Source organism: Pleurodeles waltl, chromosome 10 (genome assembly GCF_031143425.1).
Source record: "Pleurodeles waltl isolate 20211129_DDA chromosome 10, aPleWal1.hap1.20221129, whole genome shotgun sequence".
Taxonomy (NCBI): Eukaryota; Metazoa; Chordata; class Amphibia; order Caudata; family Salamandridae; genus Pleurodeles; species Pleurodeles waltl.
In genome coordinates, this window is record NC_090449.1 from 267,313,525 (window position 1) to 267,337,788 (window position 24,264).

General features: G+C 50.1%; 1 protein-coding gene across 2 annotated transcripts in view; it reads left to right on the forward strand.

The window, feature by feature from the left end:
- USP7 (ubiquitin specific peptidase 7) overlaps positions 1 to 24,264 on the forward strand; it is a 1,253,379-nt gene that overhangs the window by 989,775 nt on the left and 239,340 nt on the right. For both annotated transcript variants that reach the window (XM_069210408.1, XM_069210409.1), the window contains exons 19-20: positions 1,174 to 1,266; positions 1,362 to 1,429. In XM_069210408.1, the coding sequence (XP_069066509.1) occupies positions 1,174 to 1,266; positions 1,362 to 1,429 (161 nt within the window). The remainder of the gene's footprint in view (positions 1 to 1,173; positions 1,267 to 1,361; positions 1,430 to 24,264) is intronic.

Consider the following 24,264-nt stretch of genomic DNA (forward strand, 5'->3'; position numbering starts at 1 on the left):
GACACCAGGCAAAAAGTAAGGGGTAACTATGCTAGAAGGATGGCACTTAAAAAATCCAAGAGGCTGGACCATCTTGGGAATAGGTTTTCTTGCACCAGTCTGGCACTGTGGTTGGTGAACACGTTGTGCTCATTTGGCTGTTTCTCGCACACCATTTTGGGATACCTTTGCGCTATTGCTACCTCAGGTCCCAGGCCATACTCTCCCAAGCAGTTAGATGGGAGGGACGCAGCTAAGTTTACCATTCGGTGTGGACTGGATAAGACTGACTCACTGGGCAGAGCGGTTGCGTCGAAAGTAACACTTATGAGGCTTCTAGGTGAATTTTCTCCTTGTCTGAGCCTGATTTTACCTATTTGTGTGCTTTGTTTGAATGGATTTTGAATTCTCTCCCTGAAGGAATTATTCATCAGTAATGATAAGCATTTACTCTGTGGATGAGTGGAATTATGTTTTTTGCCACATGTTTCACGGAATCTGAAGAGAGCATTGAATGTCCCGGCCATGGTGAATAGGTCAGGATCTCTGGTTCGTTATAGCTCAAGAGGGCACTTGTGAAAAAGGGCACTTGTGAAAAAGGGCTCCCTGTGGCGTTAAAGTAATTGAGGAGGCTGAAAGTATACTCATTACAGTAGATGTGGTATTGCAGCAGAAAAGTTTGATGTGCCCCACTGTTGACTTGGTATACGCGACATGTGAGAAATATAAATTACAGTGTTCTTTGGGAAGAGCTCGGGGCACCTTTGCCCGATGGCTGAAGTTTGAGTGCTTTTTCTTAAGATTCATGGGATACTAAACTAATGGTTATGATTCTGTCGCTTGTTAATGTTATACGCTGCTGTTAGTATCCACGGATTTTCACCTTGATGAGTGATGATTCATGCTTGTGAATCCATGAAGGTTAAAATGCTGGAGAACTTGATTTTCTGATTCAGTGCTTCGCCGTTATCTTAAATACTTTAGTATTTGCATTATAATAAGTCTGTATTAGGGCTGGTTTTGCCATCAATTTATGTTAAACACTTGAAATCGCATGTTTTTGGATTTACTCCAGTGTATTCAAAATGCATTGTGCTTAAGAAAACGAAGTAAGGAATACATAGCTTTCCTGATTGATTTTGTGAGTAAAATGTTGTCAGGCCCTTTTATTTTTAAATGTCTTCCATTTTCTAGATGATGTGATGTTGTTTCTGAAGATGTATGATCCAAAAACCCGAAGTTTAAATTACTGTGGACATATCTACACCCCTATATCTTGTAAAATCCGTAAGTATCTACACTTGATATTTCATTTTTGAATAATAAAATGCAGTTGCAAAAAGTTTGATTTTAAGATTAATTGTCTTCTCTTCCTCTACTAGGTGACTTGCTGCCGGTTATGTGTGAGAGAGCAGGATTTTCGCAAGGAACAAATCTTATCCTCTATGAGGTTTGGATTTATATTTTTTTTAGACAGCAAAAACACTAAAGTATTTGTATGTTATGTTGAAATTCATCTGTCTAGGCATTAATTCAAAAATTGTGCTTTCTTGAGTATTATATGCTTTTGCAACATTGAAGTAATTTCAACCTGTTGAGTTCCAGGGCGTACTGAAAGTTACTCAGTGATAAGTTCTCCAGCATTGACTCTCTTAGAAGTTTATATGCTATTTGATTATTCAAGTTCGCAATTCTCCAGTAAAAAAAAATATAGCAGGTGTTAAGTTTAAAAAAAAAAAAAAAAAAAAAAAGCCTCGTAAAGTCTTTTGTAATAGGCCTTTAAGTTGACATCTCTGTCTTTTAGCAGTCCTCTTTGTTGTACATACCTTGATCAGATTAAAATGTATTCTAAAACTTTAAATATCTGATAGAGATTCTAGTGCAGATTCCTTACCTTAGAATTTCCCTCAGGCGTCAGACTGATCCGGAGATTTTTCTTTGAGCATTACCCTTGCACGTTGGTAGGTGGCGTTGGTCGACTGCGCTGGCGTCATAGTAGCCGTGAAAACGTCGGGAGTAGTATATAGATGCCGCCTTCACGCAGTGACGTCACTTCTTTTCATTCTGCGCCACGCTCTGATCCAGGGAAGAGCTACCCTGGTCTCTTTTTGACCGACTTAGACCATTTTGAGGAGTTCTTGTGTGAAATTTGATGCGTCGAGGATGTCCACGAAGACTGGCTTGAAGCCGTGCGAGGACTGTCATCGTAAGATGTCGGTGACTGATCCTCATCAGGTTTGTCTGTGGTGTCTCGAGCGCGACCACGACCCGAAGTTGTGCTCCGAGTGCCGGGTCATGCACCCAAAGGCTTTGAGGGAGTGGTCCCTAAAGCTCATGGTGGCCCGTCACTCGACTCCAGGTAAGTCCCTGTCTCGATCGAAAGGAAGTTCTCGAAACCGGTTATGGAGCCATCACCACTCGTCTTCTTTCAAATCCTCTGGTCAAGACAAGAAGTTGTCGAAGAGATCCTGTCGCTCTAATGACGCGATGCGTGAGGAGCGTCCACGCGCAAGGCCTCTGAGCCTACGTCTGGGTCGGCTCCACACTTCCCCGAGTTTCCTGGAGCCGGAGCCACCCCCGCCCAGCTTAAAGAGTTTAATGAGGCCATGCGCCTCATCTTTGGGCGGTCCGACCCAGATACGGCGCTTTCGGGCCCAAGGGGTTTAATGAGGGGCCTTGGGTTCCGCACCAGCGGCTTCGGCTCCGGCCACCGAGGTCACCTCCGGATCCGCACCAGAGTGACATAGGCACTTTCCCATGTGGCCAGCAACTCATCTGGCTGTGGCATGCGGGCAGAAACTGGTCAGCCTAGCACTAGGAGTTGGATTGGTATTCAGGGGGCATCTCTAAGATGCCATCTGGGTGCATTTTACAATAAATCCCACACTGGTATCAGTGTGCATTTATTGTGCTGAGACGTTTGATACCAAACATCCCAGATTTCATTGTATCCATTATGGAACTGTGGGGTTTGTGCTTGACAAACTCCCAGACCATATACACTTTATGGCTACCCTTTACTTACAATGTATAAGGTTTTGCTTAGACACAGTAGGGGCATAGTGCTCATGCACATATGCCCTCACCTGTGGTATAGTGCACCCTGCCTTAGGGCTGTGAGGCCTGCTAGAGGGGTGACTTACTATGCCACAGGCAGTGGGAGGTTGGCATGGCACTCTGAGGGGAGTGCCATGTCAACTTAGTCATTTTCTCCCCACCAGCACCCACATGCTGTAAAGCAGTGTGCATGTGCTGAGTGAGGGGTCCCCAGCGTGGCATAAGGGATGCTGCAGCCCTTAGAGACCTTTCCTGGCATCAGGGACCCTGGTACCAAGGGTACCAGTTACAAGGGCCTTACTTGAGTGCCAGGGTTATGCCAATTGTGGAGCAAAGGTACAGTTTTAGGGAAAGAACACTGGTGCTGGGGCCTGGTTAGCAGGGTCCCAGCACACTTTCAAATCATAACTTAGCATTAGCAAAGGCAAAAAGTTAGGGGGTAACCGTGCCAAGGAGGCTTTTCCTGACACATACCATCTCTCAATGAGTGCTTCTTTGCACCAAAATGTGCTACGCTTTGGCCAAGAAGCAACCTCCTGATGGCTTACATGTTTGCCAACCACTACTGTCTGGACAGTCAGGTCCTTCGGGACGGCTACTTTGGTCGTTCGGTCCAGCAGGACTTCCTAGTGTGATCTTGGCTCGCAGCCCACCACTGAGGATGGCATTGCTTGGGTATCTATTCCAAGGTAAGGAATCTGCAACTAGACGTTTCTATCAGATGTACAAGTTACAAGCCTTCGGTAACTAAATATCTGGTAGAGACATATTCTAGACATATTCCTTACCACCCACCCATCCTTCCCGCCTGCGAACTGATTTCTAGGGACAGTGATTCCCCTTTCTGATGGATACAACTACCTGTGGATTCCTCACCTGATGAATACTCCCATGGCGCCAGCATTTGACGGAAATCTTCTTACTGGTCTCTGCACGTCGACGAGGACGTCACTCTAGCCCACGCGACGCCGTCTGACGTCATACAGGCAATAAGAAGTCCTCGCCGACGTCCCGATGACAGTTCCCTTTTTTCCGTGCATTCGAAACGGTTATCTTCGAGGGAGTTACTGTTACCTTCGTGGTTACAGTGTATTGTCTGCTGCGTAGTCTTCTCTGCGGTAACAATATCTCAGAGGAAGTCGGGTTTCAAGCCCTGTCGAGAGTGTGGGGGCAAGATGTCAGTTACAGATCCTCACTCCGACTGTCTATGGTGTTTGAGCTCCGACCACGACGTCTCGACTTGCGATTCATGTCAACACATGAATCCGAAGGCCCTCAAAGAGCGCGAGGCCAAGTTATTCATGGCAAAGTCAAAGAAGAAGGAGAAACATCATAAGAAGTCTTCTTCGCCAAGGTCTCACCGGCGTCATCGAGACTCCCGGCGCCGTAGAGACTCACGACGTCACTCCAGCAAGGAGTCTCGTTCGAGGTCACCTTCGGCTCGGCGTCGGAGGACTTGGGAGGTCAGCCCCACGGTCACGCCGCATCCATCGACGCCGTTGCCCTCTCCGGCGTCACCGACTTCACCTGGTCAGGCGTCCGTGATTGAGGTGGTGCAGCCTCTTGTGTTTTCTCCGGCGTCGCAGACGTCGAGGCCGGCGTCGGGGTCGCCCTCGATCCAGGCACCCCAGTATCCGGCTTTTCCCACTCCTGGAGCCGATAGTACCGCGTTTCTTAATGCGATGTATACCATCTTTCAGCAGATGGCTCCAGGAGCTGCTCCGGCTGGTCCTTCGGGGCCCTTGGCCTTTTCGTTGGGTGATCCTGCGCCTCTTCGGCCGGCACCCTTTATGCCCTTTCTCCCTTTTGGGAATGTGGGCTCGGCGCCGGTGCCGGCGTCGGTGGCCGCTCCGGTGGCTTCGGATGTTTCGGCCCCGGAGGTTGCCCCTCCGTCGAAGTCAGGATTTTGCCCTGTGACTCCGGTTGGTCCATCGGCTCCAAGACCTCGTCCTCCGGCTCCTGCCTCGGCGCCGAAGCTGCCTGTGGCGCCGGACGCGGCGTCAGATGCTTCTGGAGATCGGCGCCGTTCTTCGACGTCGGCGGAGGCCATGTCGACTCCGCGTATCGAGGAGAGACTTCATTCGAGGAGGCGTGCTCTCCGTCTTTTAGAAGAGCAAGAGTACCAGCGAGTCCTAGAGGAGGGAGAGATTGAGGACTCTGGAGACGGACTGCATGGTCTGGATACAGCCAGTGGGCTGGACACTTCCCCTGAGTGGGACCTTTCATCTCCAGGGGAATATACGGAGGAGGCTGCTTCCTTTCATGCTGTGGTGAGGAAGGCAGCGAGCTTTTTGGACCTGCCTTTGCCGGTGGCAGAGGCAAAGCAGAATTTGCTGACAGAGGTATTGCATCCGGCCTCTGCTGCAGCTGAGCCTCTCTTGCCATTTAATGAGGCTTTGCTGGATCCGGTGTTGGAGGTGTGGAAGAAGCCGGTGTCTTCCTCGGCCGTTCATAGGGCTGTGGCCAGGAGGTATCGAGCTGCACCATCTGACCCTGGCTTTCTCTCTAGACACCCTACGCCGGAGAGCTTGGTGGTGCAAGCCTCCTGTTCCTCAAAGTCAGCGCCTGGTTCCTTCCCGACGGTGCCTGGAGACAGAGACTCCAAGAAACTGGATGCGCAGTCCAAGAAAATATTTTCGTCATGCAGTTTGGCATTGAAGGCCACCAACGCCACGTGCATTCTGGGGAGGTACATCCATGCGCTGATGGATGATATTTCGTCTTCATTCACGGAGCTTCCCCAGGGTCTTTTGGATGTGGTCTCGGACGCCCAGGCTGCCGCGACCCAGATTATCCAGTCTGGGCTGCACACGACCGACTCGGTGGCCAGGGCGATGGGCACGGCTGTGGTGGCAAAAGACAGGCCTGGCTCCGAAACTCAGGGTTCTCTGCGGATGTGCAGTCGACCCTGCTGGACCTCCCGTTTGATGGGGACAGACTGTTTGGAGCCAAGGCAGATTCAGCCTTGGAACGATTTAAGGAGAGCAGAGCCACAGCCAAATCGTTAGGACTGCAAGCTCCTTCTTCCTCTGCCTCTTCTAGAATTTTCAGGAGGTTTCGGGGATTTGGGCGTGGCTCTTATTCCTCTTCCTTTCGGGGGAGGTTCCAGCAACCCGCCTCTTCCCTCCCCTATAGGTCATTTAGAGGGAGGGGGAGGGGTGGGGTCCGTACCAGAGGAGCCTCTCAACAGCACTCTGCCTCTTCCTCGTCCTCTGGAGGGGTGCAGCAGGGGAAGCAGCCTTAGGCTTCCACCGTTTCCCACTCACTCCTCTCCTGTAGGGGGAAGATTACAGCGTTTTCTCCACAAGTGGAAGTCTATCACAACGGACACTTGGGTTCTCGGCATTGTGGGAAAAGGCTACGCCCTTCCCTTTCGGGAGTTCCCGCCCCTCATCCCGCCCCGCCCATCTTATTGTTCAGAAGAACACCTCCTGTTGCTAGAACAGGAGGTTCAAGTCCTCCTTTCAAAGGGCGCGGTAGAGTTGGTCCCAGAGCAGGAAAAGGGTCGAGGTTGTTACTCAAGATACTTCCTGATTCCCAAAAAGGATGGTCAGTTGAGACCAATCCTGGATCTGAGGATCTTGAATTGGTTCCTCAAACAGGAAAAGTTCAAGATGCTGACCCTAGCACAGGTGCTTTTGGCGTTGAACAAGGAAGATTGGATGGTGTCTGTCGACTTGCAGGATGCTTACTTTCATATCCCGATACTCAAGTCGCACAGGAAGTATCTCCGGTTTGTGGTAGGGTCGCAGCACTATCAGTTTGCGGTCCTCCCGTTTGGTCTTACTTCAGCACCTCGAGTCTTCACAAAGGTGATGTCAGTGGTTGCGGCGGAGCTCAGAAGGAAGGGGATAGCAGTATTCCCTTACTTGGACGACTGGTTGATCAAAGCCAAGTCCCCGGAGCTTGTGTCGCATCATCTGCAGTCAACAACCCAGTTGTTGTTCGACCTGGGCTTTTCGGTGAACGTGCCCAAATCTCACCTGGAGCCCTCTCAGCGCCTCCTGTTCATAGGGGCAGTACTGGATACAACATTGAGTCGAGCCTTTCCTCCGCCTCAGCGGATTCAAGATATTCAGGAATTGGTTCCAATGTTTCGAAATGGAGCGGTAGTTCCAGTCCTCAAGGTCCTTCGTCTGCTCGGTCTGTTCGCCTCCTGCATTCTGTTGGTCACGCATGCTCGCTGGCACATGAGGGCTCTTCAGTGGTGCCTCCGAAGGCAGTGGTCTCAACACAAGGGAGATTTAGAAGGTACTGTCAAGATCTCCAGAGATGCTGCTGTGGAATTGAAGTGGTGGATTGCGGGCAACAATCTTTCACAGGGGAAGCCGTTCGCGCAGTCGCCACCAGTGGCCACGGTAATAACGGATGCCTCCACCCTAGGATGGGGAGCTCATCTGGGGGATCTGGAGATCAAAGGGCTTTGGTCTCCAGAGGAACAGGTGTTTCATATCAATCTGTTGGAGTTACGGGCTGTACGTTTGGCTCTCAAGGCCTTCCTCCCATCCCTTCGTGGTCAGTCGGTACAGGTCCTGACGGACAATACTACCACGATGTGGTACATAAACAAACAGGGAGGAGTAAGGTCGTACCTTCTCTGCAGAGAAGCTCTTCGGCTATGGTCCTGGGCAAAGGACCATCAGATTTGCTTGGTGGCAAATCATCTGGCCGGGGTCTTGAATGTACGTGCGGACAGTCTCAGTCGCCAATTCTCGGCAGACCACGAGTGGCGTCTCCATCCAGATCAAGTCTGTTTAATCTTCCAGATGTGGGGGTTTCCTCGGATAGATCTGTTTGCCACTCGGGAGAACGCGCATTGCCCGTTATTCTGCAGCCTCCAGTATCCGATGCAGGGAGCGTTGGGGGACGCGTTTCAGATAACCTGGTGCGACCAGTTGCTTTACGCGTTTCCCCCCATACCCTTGATTCCTCGAGTGTTGAGGAAAATTCGCCAAGACCGGGCCCAAGTCATCTTAATAGCTCCGGATTGGCCAAGGAGGGTATGGTACTCCGACCTTCTCCAACTCTCACTGTGCCCTCCGCTCCGTCTCCCTCTCAGGGCAGACCTCCTCTCGCAGTCGCAGGGGCAGGTTTTACACCCCAACCTCCAGAGTCTGCACCTACATGCTTGGAGATTGAACGGGGCAACCTGAGTTCCTTCTCTCTCCCGCCTGATGTAGTGGATGTTATCTTAGCGGCCAGGCGACACTCCACTAAATCTATCTACGCTAATAGGTGGTCTAAATTTGTTATGTGGTGTGTAGAGAGACAGATTGATCCCTTACATGCTCATCTGTCACATGTTTTGTCTTTTGCACTGTCTCTAGCGCAGAAAGGTTGTGCAGTAGCTACCATTAAGGGTTATTTGTCGGCCTTGTCAGCCTTCATTTGTCTTCCAGACCAACCATCGTTATTTAAATCCCCTATTGTTCTCAGATTCTTGAAAGGTCTTCTGAATCAATATCCTCCAAAACCATTCGTTATGCCTCAATGGGATTTGTCCTTGGTCCTGACTTTCCTTATGGGGTCCCCTTTTGAGCCTATGCATTCTTGCCCCTTAAGGTATTTGGTTATTAAAACAGTATTCCTGGTAGCTATAACATCTGCAAGGAGAGTGAGTGAGTTGCAGGCCTTATCGGTTAAACCCCCTTATATAACGTTTTATGGGGATAAGGTGGTGTTGAGGACCAAGGCTGCTTTCCTTCCGAAGGTTGTTTCACCCTTCCATTTGGCTCAGACAATCACTTTGTCCACGTTTTATCCTCCGCCTCATCCTTCAAAGGAGGAAGAAAGACTACATCGCCTGGACCCAAAAAGGGCGTTGAGCTTCTATATCGACAGAATGAAGGATATCAGGCTGGAGGATCAGCTGTTTGTCGGATACGTGGGCAAGAGGAGAGGAAAGGCAGTCCACAAGAGAACACTCTCCAGGTGGGTTGTTCTTTGCATTAAAATCTGTTACTCTTTGGCAAAGAAGGATCCGCCTGAGGGCATTAGAGCTCACTCCACCAGAGCTAAGTCGGCCTCTTCGGCCTTGGCCAGGGGTGTTCCTGTGGTCGACATCTGCAAGGCCGCAACTTGGTCGTCCCTTCACACTTTTGTGAAACATTACTGTTTGGACTCTGAGGTCAGAAGGGACGGTCATTTTGCACGGTCAGTGCTGCAGGATTTCTTGGTTTGACCATTTAGGCACCCACCGCCGGGCGTGGTACTGCTTTGGGACTCTATTCATCAGGTGAGGAATCCACAGGTAGTTGTATCCATCAGAAGAACGAGTTACTTACCTTCGGTAACGACTTTTCTGGTGGATACATTAGCTACCTGTGGATTCCTCACGGTCCCACCCGCCTCCCCGTTGCCTTTTTGGTCTCTCCAAGCAATCCTTGAGTGTGCTCCTTTTGGTCTTCAAAGTTGCAATACATTTTGCATGTATGATATTTGTATATATGTGTATATTTATATATAAATCTATATATATATTGGGTATATACATGATTCGTATGTATAAATATATTTATTTGTTTAAAAAAAAAAAAAAAAAAGTTATATTAAATCTACAGCTATTTTATTGCAATGTTGTGTGATTTACAATATTAAGAGATGTTGCTTTGCTCTTTCATTGCATTGGGTTATTATTATTCTCATGCACGTAAAAAATGTTGGTACTGTCATCGGCACGTCGGCGAGGACTTCTTATTGCCTGTATGACGTCAGACGGCGTCGCGTGGGCTAGAGTGACGTCCTCGTCGACGTGCAGAGACTAGTAAGAAGATTTCCGTCAAATGCTGGCGCCATGGGAGTATTCATCAGGTGAGGAATCCACAGGTAGCTAATGTATCCACCAGAAAAGTCGTTACCGAAGGTAAGTAACTCGTTCTTCAGGTCCTTAGCTCTTGCGCACCAATCTCAGTGTTCTTAGTGGCTCTGCGCTTAGGTGTGGAAAGTCTTTAAAAGAAACTGACGTCACTGCACGAAGGCGGCGTCTATATATTGCTCCCGATATCACGGCGACTACGACGCCTGCGGAGTCGGCTGACGCCAGGGTATTGCTCAAAGAAAAATCTCCGGATCCAGTCTGAAGCCTGGGGGAAATTCTAAGGTAAGGAATCTGCAAATAGAATGTCTCTACCAGATGTTTCATTATCGAAGGTAAGTAACTTGTAGATCTCCTATACGCTTCTCATTTTCTTTTTAATTTACTAACTGTCTTCAGAGATACACGTGTGCCAGAGGATTACGTGGTGATGAAGCACAAGAACTGTGATTTATTTTACCTAACATGTTTAGAGGCACATCTGTGATTACACAGAGGTGTAGTACACATAACCACTGTATCCATACACATTCCAAGAAACCACATAAATTGTTTGCTCTTCTAAAGCTTCAGGTAAGCGACAGCGGGTGGTACTAATACTTTCATGCTGAAGAGCCCATCTAACTTCCATTCTGCTTCACCACCAGTTGCATGGCTATTGTTGCATGCTGCTCCTATGCTGCCTTTGAAGTCACTCAACTTTGTGGGAGACCAAGTGTAGGAAGTTGGCTCTGTATGCACTATTTCAAAGTAAGAAATAGTATGCAGAGTCCAAGGATTCCCCCTAGAGGTAAGATAGTGGCAAAAAGAGATAATTCTAATGCTCTATTTTGTGGTAGTGTGGTCGAGCAGTAGGCTTATCAGAGGGTAGTGTTAAGTATTTGTTGTACACACACAGGCAATAAATGAGGAACACGCACTCAGACAATTCCAGGCCAATAGGTTTTTATATAGAAAAATATATTTTCTTAGTTTATTTTAAGAACCACAGGTTCAAGATTTACAAACAATACTTAAAATGAAAGGTATTGCACTTAGAAACTTGAGGAACTTTGAATGAGCAAAATAGCATATACAGTTTTCACACAAATGGCAATAAGCTATTTTAAAACAGGACACTGTGCAATTTTCAACAGTTCCTGGAGGAGGTAAGTGTTTGTTAGTTTTGCAGGTAAGTAAACCACCTACAGGGTTCAAAGTTGAGTCCGAGGTAGCCCACCGTTGGGGGTTCAGGGCAACACCAAAGTTACCACACCAGCAGCTCAGGGCCGGTCAGGTGCAGAGGTCAAAGTCGGGGGACACAAGTCAACACAAAAAGTACACCCTCAGCAGTACGGGGGCGGCCGGGTGCAGTGTGCAAACAGGCGTTGGGTTTGTAATGGAGTTCAATGGGAGACCTAGGGGTCTCTTCAGCGATACAGGCAACTGGGGGGGGGGCTCCTCGGGGTAGCCACCACCTGGGCAAGGGAGCGCGCCACCTGGGGGTCGCTCCTGCACTGGAGGTCGGATCCTTCAGGTCCTGGGGGCTGCGGGTGCAGTGTCCTTACCAGGCGACGGGTCTTTGAAGCAGGCAGTCACGGTCAGGGGGAGCCTCGTGATTCCCTCTGCAGGCGTCGCTGTGGGGGCTCAGGGGGGGTCAACTCTGGCTACTCACTGGCTCGCAGTTGCCAGCAGAGTCCTCCCTGTAGCGTTGTTTCTCCACAAGACGAGCTGGGGGCGTCGGGTGCAGAGTGCAAAGTCTCACGCTTCCGGCAGGAAACGTGTGCTGTTTCAAAGTTGCTTCTTTGTTGCAAAGAGGCTTCTTTCTTGGAGCAGAGCCGCTGTCCTCTGGAGTTCTTGGTCGTTTTAGATGCAGGGTAGTCCTCTGAGTCTTCAGAGGTCGCTGGACACTGTGGAACGCGTCGCTGGAGCAGTTCTTTAGAAGTGGGGAGACAGGCCGGAGTTGGGGCCAAAGCAGTTGGTGTCTGTCTTCTCTGCAGGTTTTTCAGCTCAGCAGTCCTTCTTCGTCTTAGGTTGCAGGAATCTATCTTGCTGTGTTCTGGGAGCCCCTAAATACTTGATTTAGGGGTGTGTTTAGGTCTGGGGGGTTAGTAGCCAGTGGCTACTAGCCCTGAGGGTGCCTACACCCTCTTTGTGCCTCCTCCCTTAGTGGAGGGAGGGCACATCCCTAGCCCTATTGGGGGAATCCTCCATCTGCAAGATGGACGATTTCTAAACGTCAGTCACCTCAGCTCAGGACACCTTAGGGGCTGTCCTGACTGGCCAGTGACACCTTGTTTTTCTCATTATCTCCTCCGGCTTTGCCGCCAAAAGAGGGGCCGTGGCCGGAGGGGGCGGGCAACTAGCTGGAGTGCCCTGGGGTGCTGTAACAAAGGGGGTGAGCCTTAGAGGCTCACCGCCAGGTGTTACAGTTCCTGCAGGAGGAGGTGAGAAGCACCTCCACCCAGTACAAGCTTTGCTACTAGCCACAGAGTGACAAAGGCACTCTCCCCATGTGGCCAGCAACATGTCTGGTGTGTGGCAGGCTGCTAAAACTAGCCTACACTGGTAGTCGGTTAAGGTGTCAGGGGGCAACTCTATGCCCTCTGGGGTGTGTTTTACAATAAAATGTACACTGGCATCAGTGTGCATTTATTGTGCTGAGAAGTTTGATACCAAACTTTACAGTTTTCAGTGTAGCCATTCTGGTGCTGTGGAGTTCGTGCATGACAGAATCCCAGACCATATACTCTTATGGCTACCCTGCACTTACAATGTCTAAGGTTTTGCTCAGACACTGTAGGGGTATAGGGGTATAGTGCTCATGCACTTATGCCCTCACCTATGGTATAGTGCACCCTGCCTTAGGGCTGTAAGGCCTGCTAGAGGGGTGACTTATCTATACCTATAGGCAGTGTGAGGTTGGCATGGCACCCTGAGGGGAGTGCCATGTCGACTTAGTCATTTTATCTCCATCAGCACACACAATCTGGCAAGCAGTGTGTCTGTGCTGAGTGAGGGGTCCCCAGGGTGGCATAAGACATGCTGCAGCCCTTAGAGACCTTCCCTGGCATCAGGGCCCTTGGTACCAGGGGTACCAGTTACAAGGGACTTACCTGGATGCCAGGGTGTGCCAATTGTGGAAACAAAAGTACAGGTTAGGGAAAGAACACTGGTGCTGGGGCCTGATTAGCAGGCCTCAGCACACTTTCAAATCATAACTTGGCATCAGCAAAGGCAAAAGGCAGGGGGTAACCATGCCAAGGAAGCATTTCCTTACACCAATTTTGAAAAAATAAATGTTGTGTGTTTCAAACCCAAGGAATTCGTAAACAGGTAAGTAGACTTTTAAGCATAAATACTTTGCAGTTTCAAGAATAGACAGTGCAGTTTTCAGAGTTCTCTCAATGTTATCCTTTAGAGGAAAAACAATGTTTAGCAAACACAGGTTTAACAACAAATTACATAGCCATTCTCAGGGAGTTGAGGTAAGAACTGGGTGCTGATCAGAACCAAATCAGCAGATTACACCGGGTGGCACTGGCACGACCAGGTGCAGGAAGGCGTTGGGTGCCCAATGGTTTTCTGTTGAAGTTTGGTTCTCATGAATACAGGCTTTGGCTAGGTAGCAAGTCAGGGACAACTAGCAGGTCGGTGAAAGACATGAGAGATCCAGGAAGGTAGGTGCACCGTTGTTCCTGGTCTCCAGATCCCAGGGGTGACGGATGCATAGGTGTCTGGTTTCACCGTCCAGGAGTACTTGGGATCAAGACGTCCTGCTTGTTGAGGCTGCAGGCGAGTCAAGCAGGTGGTCAACAATGGGAGACTGAAGCTCAGGGGAGCTGGGGGATGTCGTCTGCACTGGTGGCCCTCCTCAGTTGGCCCCAGGTGCTATTGGTGTCAGGTTTTCTTTCACCACCAGGCTGTGGGTTAGAAGGCCTGCATACAGGGGCTGTAGGCAACTTGGAGGAGTGACACTCTGGTGGACTCTGGCTCAGGATCCCTTCTGGCACCAGTAGTGGGTCCCACCGGGTTGAGGTCACGGGGTGCAGAGGTCACTTAGTGTTGGGTCACCAGGCTGCAGAGTCCTTGTTCGATACTTTGTATCTGAGCAGGTCCTCTGCTCATGGGAGTCAGTCTTTTTAAAAGAGAGGCAGGCTTCCTGTGTTTCTTGATGCTGCAGAGAACGTCTTTTTGTGCAGGGTCTGAGGTCGGCAGGGTTGGTAACAGGTCTGCTGTGTTTTCTTCCTCTGTGGGGGGGCAACTCTTCTGTCTCCTTTTTCTTCATAGGGAGTTAGGGTCTGAGTTCTAGGGTTCAGGGGTGGGACATAAATACTCATTTTAGAGGTGTTACAGGGAGTGCTAGGCGGTAGCCATTGGGCTTGACCAGCTATATGGTGACTACACCATTCTTATGACCACTTCCGCTGGGAAGTGGGCATAACCCTAATCATAGTAGCAGGCTGGAGGAATTTGAAAAGTAGTGTCCGCTTCAGCATGTCCACTTTAGGGGTGAGACTGGCATTTAATTAATTTTCTCACCTGTGCTGCCACTAAAAGTGAAGTCAGGACGGGGGGGGTGCTGGTAATCTCCACCACCTGGAGAGACCTGGGTTGCGTTTCAAAGGCGGCAAGGCCTTTGAAGCTCCCAGCCCTGGAATGTCCATCCTGCTCTGGATAAGGTGTTCTCTTCTGTCCAGAGCAGACCTTTGTTCTGGGCCTCCAAGAGTGTTGGCCCTGACCTCAGAGGGTCATAATTCAGTCCAGGGTGGCTTCCCTAGTGAACTGTGAACACACCAGTGGCTGGGTTGGTTTTCACGGGCACCTCTAAGGTCCCTCTGTGTGCATGTATTAATATATCTATCACTGGGGTCAGTGAGTGTTTATTCATCTGAGATGTTTGATAACAAATTTAACAGGATTGGGAGAAGCCATCATGTAGCTGGGGAACTGGTAATGACCAGTGTCCAGCACATTCATTTAAAAGTGCTTCCCTGTGCACTTAATATGTCTGAGAATCATCAATGACATATCAGTGGTTTATCTACTCGTGCATATATGCTCCCACATGTTCCTGGATGCACCCAGCCTTAGGGGTGACTTAGACCTGGCACATGCAGTGATAGAAGACTTGGCACACAGGAGTGTTGTGACAGATCGTGTTTTCAATTTAGCCTGCACCAACAAATGCAATCTGCAATGGCAGCACTGCGTGGGTAAGGTGAGGGGTCCCTGAGGATAACGCAATTGGTACTGCAGCCCTCAGAGACCTGCCTTAGTTCCCAAGGCCCTTGGTTCCGGGGTACCATTTACTAGGGAGTTAGTCGAAGCTAAAGAGTTAGCCAGTTGTGCAAAACAACTGTGCAGTTTTGCGGAAAGATATCTAATTATGGGGATCTGTTTACCAGGGGCTCAGTGCACTAACAGTAAAAGCCTCATCAGAAACCGGGCAAAAGGTAGGGGCTAGCCATATCATAAAGGATGCTTTCCTACAGTCTGCCCCTCTGTAGGAAGCTGGCTCTCTATGTGGTGCACTAAAAAGTATGCAGTGCATAGTCTAGTGGATCCACAATTGGTTTGCAGAGGTAAAAGTGGATAGACCTAATGCTCTATTTTGCGGTAGTGTGGGCGAGCAGTTAAGCTCATCGGAGGATAGTTCTAAGCATTTGTTGTACTCACAGAGGCAATAAATGAGGCACACACCCAAAGAATAAATCTGAGACTAATTTAGAAAAACAACACTTCTTTTCATATATACTTCAAACTCAAGAACTTTGTTTCAAGGAAAATTAACTCTAAAGTATAAAACAGTTTTAGTTTAAAAATCGAGAGTGTTTTATTTGAGTTCTTCAATGTTAAATAGTGGGAGGAAAACAGTCAGCAAACAAGCATTTGTTGAAAACTCACGGTACCAATCTTTGAGGCTTAAGTTCTGGGCAAGGGTCGGGACCACACCAACAGATCAGTCCAGGCACCACTGGGACGGCCGGGTACAGAGGTGCGCGCTACGTGTTGGGTGCCCGTTGAATTATCCAGAATTGGATCTTTCATTGAATCACGTACTTGAATCATTTCCCGTCATCAAAGTAGGAGTCCCACAGTACCTTAGGAAAGCAATATGTAGGAATAGCCACCGGCTGTAATGTTGTTAGCCCTTAATCATACAGCCTATCCATGTATTTTTGAAAAAAGAACCGAACTTCACCTATTACCAATCAAATGCCAGTACCCTCTACAATACTCCCAAGAGAGGCTCTTTACCTCAGATTTTCTACCGCACATTGTGTGAATGGAGTCTCCAGGAGGTCTGCTCAGTTTTTGTCCTCTCAAAGCTACTTTATATTTTAAAAAATGTCAAATACTTCTAGAAAAGGCCTTTTTCGCACTTGTGAAACCTGTGACAAGAAAAGGCTACATGTGAATCATCCTCACAAGAATTGCTGGTACTGCCTGTCCCCCACATGTAGGAAAGCCCACTCTATCTGGCATGGTTACCCCCATTTTTTTTTTTTTCTCATGTCACTGTGCTTAGACTTCTTACACTGGGATCCTGCTAATCTGGACCCCAGTGATTGTGAGATCTCCCCTTAATTTTGATTGTCTTGGTACTACTTACACCCCACAATTGACAGACTGGTGTACCCCTGTAAGTCCCTGGTAGATGGCAATCTGATAGAGACTTCTAGTTGCAGATTCCTTACCTTTGAATTTCCCCAGGTGTCAGACTGGATCCAGAGATATTTCTTCTAGCAGTATCTCTGCACCCTGTCAGGTGGTGTCGGTCGACTCAGCGGGTGTCATTTGCGTCGTGCTCTCGTGATGACACCGTGGACGTATATAGGAGCCACCCTGGCATGCTGACGTTAGTTCTTTTTGCGGCAGCCTACATGCTGATCTGAAGAAGAGCTACCTCAGTAATTTTTTTACTACGTCGAAATTTTTGACGAGTTCGTGGATGCGTCGAGGGATGTCCTGTAAGACTGGATTCAAGCCCTGCGACTCTGTCACTGAACCATGTCGGTGACGGATCTGCACCTTGTGAGTCTCTGTGCCTGGAGCGCCGTCACAGCCAGAAGTCGTGCTCCGAGTGTCGGGCCATGAACCCGAAGGCTGTAAGGGAGCGGTCCCTAAAGCTCATGGGGGCCAGACACTCGACTCCCCGGCGCTCACAATCCCGTTCGAAAGGAAGGTCTGCAAACCGGCCGCGGAGTCACCACCACTCTTCGTCCTCCAGGTCATCGGGACATTCGGGTCACAAAAAGGTCAAAGAAGGACAAGCATTCTTCGACTTCACCCCGTCGATCGGATGATATGACGCGGAAAGAGCCTCGACGCTTTAGGCCTCCGTCCACGGAGCCTTCTTCTGAGTCGGCTCTGCACTTCCACGACTTCCTGGGAGCCAGAGCCACCCCTGCCCAACTTAAAGAATTTTACGAGGCCATGCGCCTTATTTTTGGGTGGTCTCACCCACCTTTGGAGCCTTTGGGCATAGGTTAGTCTTTTAGGGTTCCCTCGGTTTCAAAACCTACGGCTTCTGATGGATACAACTACCTGTGGATTCCTCACCTCATGAATACTCCCATGGCGCCAGCATTCGACGGAAATCTTCTTACTAGTCTCTGCACGTCGACGAGGACGTCACTGTCTCGCACGCGACGCCGTCTGATGTCATACAGGCAATAAGAGGTCCTCGACGACGTGCAGACGTCAGTTCCCTTTTTTCCGTGCATTCGAAACGGTTATCTTCGAGGGAGCAACTGTTACTCTTGCGGTTACAGTGTATATCTTGCTGCATACTCTTTCTCTGTGGAAATAATGTCGCAGAGAAAGTCTGGATTTAAGCCTTGTCGTGAGTGTGGAGGCAAGATGTCGGTGACGGATCCTCATTCCGATTGCCTTTGGTGTTTGAGCTCCGACCACGACGTCTCGACTTGTGATTCATGTCAGCACATGAATCCGAAGGCCCTTAAAGAACGCGAGGCGAAGCTGTTTATGGCCAAGTCAAAGGAGAAGCATCACAAGAAAAAGTCTTCTCCAAGACATCGGCGTCATTGAGACTCCCGGCGCCGTAGAGAATCTCGGCGTCATTCAAGGGAGGCTCGTTCCAGGTCTCCGGATCGGCGCCGAAGGACATGGGAGGTCAGTCCCACGGTGACGCCGCATCCTTCGACGTCGTTGCCCTCTCCGGCGTCTCCAACTTCGCCTGGACAGGCGTCGGTGATTGAGGTATTGGAGCCTCAAGTGTTTTCTCCGGCGCAGACGCCGAGGCCGGCGTCGGGGTCGCCTCCGAGTCAGGCACCCCAGTATCCGGCTTTTCCCACCCCTGGAGCCGATAGTTCCGCATTCTTGAATGCGATGTATGCCATCTTCCAACAGATGGCTCCAGGGGGTGCTCCGGCTGGGCCTTTGGCCTTTTCTTTGGGTGATCCTGCGCCTCTTCGGCCGGCACCCTTTATGCCCTTTCTCCCGTTTGGGAACGTGGGCTCGGCGCCAGTGTCGGTGCCGGTGGCCGCTCCGGTGGCTTCGGAGGGATTGGCCCCAGGGATTTCCATCCCGTCGACGTCGAGATTTCGGCCTGTGACTCCGGTGGGTCCATCCGTTTCAACTGCTCTTCAGTCGGCGCCGAAGTTACCTGTGGCGCCGGATGCGGCGTCGGTGGCTTCGGAAGATCGGCGCCGATCTCCGACTTCGGCGGAGGTATTGTCGACTCCGCGGATTGAGCAACGACTGCATTCAAGGAGGCGTGCTCTCCGGGTACTAGAAGAGCAGGAGTACCAACGAGCCCTAGAGGAAGGAGAGCTAGAGGACTCGGGTGATGGGCTGCGTGGACTGGAGTCGGCCAGTGGGCTGGACACTTCCCCCGAGTGGGACCTTTCGTCCCCGGGGGAATATACCGAGGAAGCTGCTTCCTTTCATACAGTGGTACGGAAGGCAGCTAGTTTTTTGGACCTGCCTTTGCCGGTGGTGGAGGCGAAACAAAACCTTTTGACAGAGGTGTTGCATCCGGCCTCAGCCGCGGCGTAGCCTCTATTACCTTTTAATGACGCTCTGCTGGATCCGGTTTTAGAGGTGTGGAAGAAGCCGGCATCTTCCCCAGCAGTTCACAGAGCCGTGGCCAGGAGGTATCGGACGGCTCCAACTGATCCTGGTTTCCTATCTAGGCACCCTACGCCGGAGAGCTTGGTTGTGCAGGCCTCCTGTTGTTCCAAGTCAGCGCCTGGTTCTTTTCCGACGGTGCCTGGGGACAGAGATTCAAAAAAGCTGGAGGCGCAGTCGAAGAAGATTTTTTCGTCCTGCAGTCTGGCATTAAAAGCCACCAATGCAACCTGTATCCTGGGGAGGTATATTCATGCTCTGATGGATGACATCTCCTCTTCGTTTACAGAGCTTCCCCAGGGTCTTTTGGATGTTGTCTCTGATGCCCAGGCTGCTGCGACCCAAATTATCCAGACGGGACTGGATACCACCGACTCGGTAGCCAGAGCAATGGGCACAACTGTGGTGGAAAGGAGACAGGCCTGGCTCCGTAACTCGGGCTTTTCGGCAGATGTACAGTCCACATTGTTGGATCTCCCGTTTGATGGGGACAAACTGTTTGGGGCTAAGGCTGATTCGGCCTTGGAACGGTTTAAGGAGAGCAGGGCCACGGCTAAGTCGTTGGGACTCCAAGCTCCTTCTTCCACGGCCTCTTCCAGATTCTTCAGGAGGTTTCGTGGATTTGGGCGTGGCTCTTCCTCCTCTTCCTTTCGGGGAAGATATCAGCAACCTGCCTCTTCCCATCCCTATAGATCTTTTAGGGGGAGGGGTAGGGTCCGCACCAGGGGAGCTTCTCAGCAGCACTCTGCCTCTTCCTCATCCTCTGGCGGGGTGCAGCAGGGGAAGCAGCCTTAGGCTTCCACCATTTCCCACTCACTCCTCTCCTGTAGGGGGAAGATTACAGCATTTTCTCACCAAATGGGAGACTGTTACGTCGGACACTTGGGTTCTCAGTGTTGTGGGAAAAGGCTACACCCTTCCCTTTCGGGAGTTTCCGCCCCTCATCCCGCCCCGCCCTTCGTATTGTTCACAAGAACACCTCCTGTTGCTAGAACAGGAGGTAGAAGTCCTCCTTTTAAAGGGCGCGGTGGAGTTGGTCCCGGAGCAGGAAAGGGGTCAAGGAGTTTACTCAAGGTATTTCCTGATTCCCAAGAAGGATGGTCGTTTGAGACCAATTCTGGACCTGAGGATCTTGAATTGGTTCCTCAAGCAGGAAAAGTTCAAGATGCTGCCCCTAGCACAAGTGCTTTTGGCGTTGAACATGGAAGACTGGATGGTGTCTGTCGACTTGCAGGATGCTTACTTTCATATCCCGATACTCAAGTCACACAGGAAGTATCTCCGGTTTGTGGTGGGATCGCAACACTACCAGTTTGCGGTCCTTCCGTTTGGTCTTACTTCAGCACCTCGAGTCTTCACGAAGGTGATGTCGGTGGTTGCGGCAGAGCTCAGAAGGAAGGGGATAGCAGTATTCCCTTACTTGGACGATTGGTTGATCAAAGCCAAGTCCCCGGAGCTTGTGTTGCGTCATCTGCAGTCAACAACCCAGTTGTTGTTCGACCTGGGCTTTTCGGTGAATGAGCCCAAATCTCACCTAGAGCCCTCTCAGCGCCTCCTGTTCATAGGGGCAGTACTGGATACAACATTGGGTCGGGCCTTTCCTCCGCCTCAGCGGATTCAAGATATTCAGGATTTGGTTCCAATGTTTCGAAATGGAGCGGTAGTTCCAGTCCTCAAGGTCCTTCGTCTGCTCGGTCTTTTTGCCTCCTGCATTCTGTTGGTCACGCATGCTCGCTGGCACATGAGGGCTCTTCAGTGGTGCCTCCGAAGGCAGTGGTCTCAACACAGAGGGGATCTAGAGGGTACTGTCAAGATCTCCAGAGATGCTGCTGTGGATTTGAAGTGGTGGATTGCAAGCAACAATCTTTCACAAGGAAAGCCGTTCCAGCAGTCGCCACCAGTGGCCACAGTCATAACGGATGCTTCCACTCTAGGGTGGGGAGCTCATCTGGGGGATCTGGAGATCAAAGGTCTTTGGTCTCCAGAGGAACAGATTTTTCACATCAATCTGTTAGAGTTACGGGCTGTACGTCTGGCTCTCAAGGCCTTCCTCCCTTCCCTTCGTGGTCAGTCGGTACAGGTCCTAACGGACAATACTACCACGATGTGGTACATAAACAAGCAGGGAGGAGTGGGGTCGTACCTTCTCTGCAGAGAAGCTCTTCGACTATGGTCCTGGGCAAAGGACCATCGGATTTGCTTGATAGCAAACCATCTGGCCGGAGTTTTGAACGTGCGTGCGGACAGTCTCAGTCGCCACTTCTCGGCAGACCACGAGTGGCGTCTCCATCCAGATCAAGTCCGTTTAATCTTCCAGAAGTGGGGGTTTCCTCGGGTAGATCTGTTCGCCACTCGAGAGAACGCGCATTGTCCGTTGTTCTGCAGCCTTCAGTATCCGATGCAGGAAGCGTTGGGGGACGCGTTTCAAATGACCTGGTGCGGCCAGTTGCTTTACGCGTTTCCTCCCATACCCTTGATTCCTCGAGTATTGAGGAAGATTCGCCAAGACCGGGCTCTAGTAATCTTAATAGGTCCGGATTGGCCAAGGAGGGTGTGGTACTCCGACCTTCTCCAACTCTCAACGTGCCCGCCGCTCCGTCTCCCTTTCAGGGCAGACCTCCTCTCACAGTCGCAGGGGCAGGTTCTACACCCCAACCTCCAGAGTCTGCACCTACATGCCTGGAGATTGAACGGGGCAACCTGAGTTCCTTCTCTCTCCCGCCTGAGGTAGTGGATGTTATATTAGCGGCCAGGCGACACTCCACTAAATCTATCTACGCTAATAGGTGGTCTAAATTTGTTGCGTGGTGTGGAGAGAGGCAGATTGATCCTTTACATGCTCATCTATCGGACGTTTTGTCTTTTGCTCTATCTCTGGCGCAGAAAGGTTGTGCAGTGGCTACCATTAAAGGTTATTTATCGGCCTTGTCAGCCTTCATATGTCTTCCAGACCAACCATCTTTATTTAAATCCCCTATTGTTATCAGATTCTTGAAAGGTCTTCTAAATCAATATCCTCCAAAGCCATTCGTTATGCCGCAATGGGATTTGTCCTTAGTCCTGACTTTCCTTATGGGGTCCCCTTTTGAACCTATGCATTCTTGCCCCTTGAGGTATTTGGTTTTAAAAACAGTCTTCCTGATAGCTATAACATCAGCAAGGAGAGTGAGTGAGTTGCAGGCCTTATCAGTAAAACCCCCTTATACAACTTTTTATGGGGATAAGGTGGTGTTGAGGACCAAGGCTGCTTTCCTCCCGAAGGTTGTTTCACCCTTCCATTTGGCTCAGGCAATTACTTTGTCCACGTTCTATCCTCCGCCTCATCCTTCCAAAGAGGAAGAAAGACTGCACCGTCTGGACCCAAAGAGAGCGTTGAGCTTCTTTATCGATAGAACAAGGGATTTCAGGCTGGAGGATCAGCTGTTTATTGGATACGTGGGCAAGAGGAGAGGAAAGGCAGTCCACAAGAGAACACTATCCAGGTGGGTTGTTCTTTGCATTAAAATATGTTACTCTTTGGCAAAGAAGGATCCTCCTGAGGGCATTAGAGCTCATTCCACCAGAGCTAAGTCGGCCACTTCGGCCTTAGCCAGAGGTGTTCCTGTGGTCGACATCTGCAAGGCCGCAACTTGGTCGTCCCTTCACACTTTTGCAAAACATTACTGTTTAGATTCTGAGGTTAGAAGGGACGGTCATTTTGCACGGTCAGTGCTGCAGGATTTCTTGGTTTGACCATTTAGGCACCCACCGCCGGGCGTGGTACTGCTTTGGGACTCTATTCATGAGGTGAGGAATCCACAGGTAGTTGTATCCATCAGAAGAACGAGTTACTTACCTTCGGTAACGACTTTTCTGGTGGATACATTAGCTACCTGTGGATTCCTCACGGTCCCACCCGCCTCCCCGTTGCCTTTATGGTCTTGCCAAGTAATCCTTGAGTGCGCTCCTCTTGGTCTTTGAGGGTGCAATAGATGTATATATAATATATTTATGTATATATATATGTATATGTGTATATATCTTTATGTATATACTTGGTGTGTGTATATATTTTGAAAAGAGAGAGTTATATATATATATATATATATATATGTACATAAAAAGATTTACAGTTATTCATACAATGTGGTGTATTTTTACAATATAATGGATGTTGCCTTGCTCTTTCATTGCATTGCCTGGTTGTTCTCATGCATGTAAAAAATGATTGGTACTGACGTCTGCACGTCGTCGAGGACCTCTTATTGCCTGTATGACGTCAGACGGCGTCGCGTGCGAGACAGCGACGTCCTCGTCGACGTGCAGAGACTAGTAAGAAGATTTCCGTCGAATGCTGGCGCCATGGGAGTATTCATGAGGTGAGGAATCCACAGGTAGCTAATGTATCCACCAGAAAAGTCGTTACCGAAGGTAAGTAACTCGTTCTTCGGCCACGGCTCCGGAGGGCTCATCCAGATCCAATTGTGGATCCGTCCCAATGCCAGTCATGCCCCGGCGACCTTCCGTGGCGTCGGGTCAGACGTCTATGCTCCCGATGTCAGTTGGGCCCACAATCAACGTCAATCCCATCCTCATAACCGATGACCTGGGCCCAGGGTTGATCCAGACCCTTATTCTTGTGGGTACGGATACGGGGAGAGTATGGAGGGGACGCTGGACCCTTTACAATACCAGCTTGACCCCCAAAGGAACTGGGTGCAGGATTTGGGTGATGCCAGTGGTCTTGACACCTCCCCTGACACTGGTATGCTCTCTCCTCCTAGCGTGGCTACGGAGGAGGGTGCCTTCTACTAGGTCCTGAACCTCGAGCTACCTTCTGTGGAAGTTAGGCCTAATATCGTAACTGACGTGCTTCAGCCAAGGTCTTCCTCTTCCGAGCTCCTCCTTTCCTTTAATGAAGCACTGACAGACTTCCTTTTGGATACTTGGTCCAGACCCAGCACAGGGTCTCCTGTGAATAGTACGATTGCCCTCTGCCATCGGCCTGCACCGTCTGACCTGAATTTCTCACCCAACACCATGCCTGAGAGCCTTGTCATCCAGGCTGCTTCTTCATCAGGTGCATTCCCTAACGCACCCCTGTATAGGGAATCAAAAAGACTGGATTATTTGGGGGACATAGTTGTTTTCTTCCAACAGTCTAGCGTTGCGGTCCGTGAACACCACATGCCTTTTGGGCCACTATTCCCATACTCTCTGGGATACGGTCGTGCAAGTGCTGCCTGCAGTTCCAGAGGAGGTCCACACTGTCCTGTCCCAAGCTGTAACAGATGGGAGGGATGCAGCTAAGTTCATGATTCGTTGTGGGCTGGATACGACCGACTCTCTGGGCAGATCGG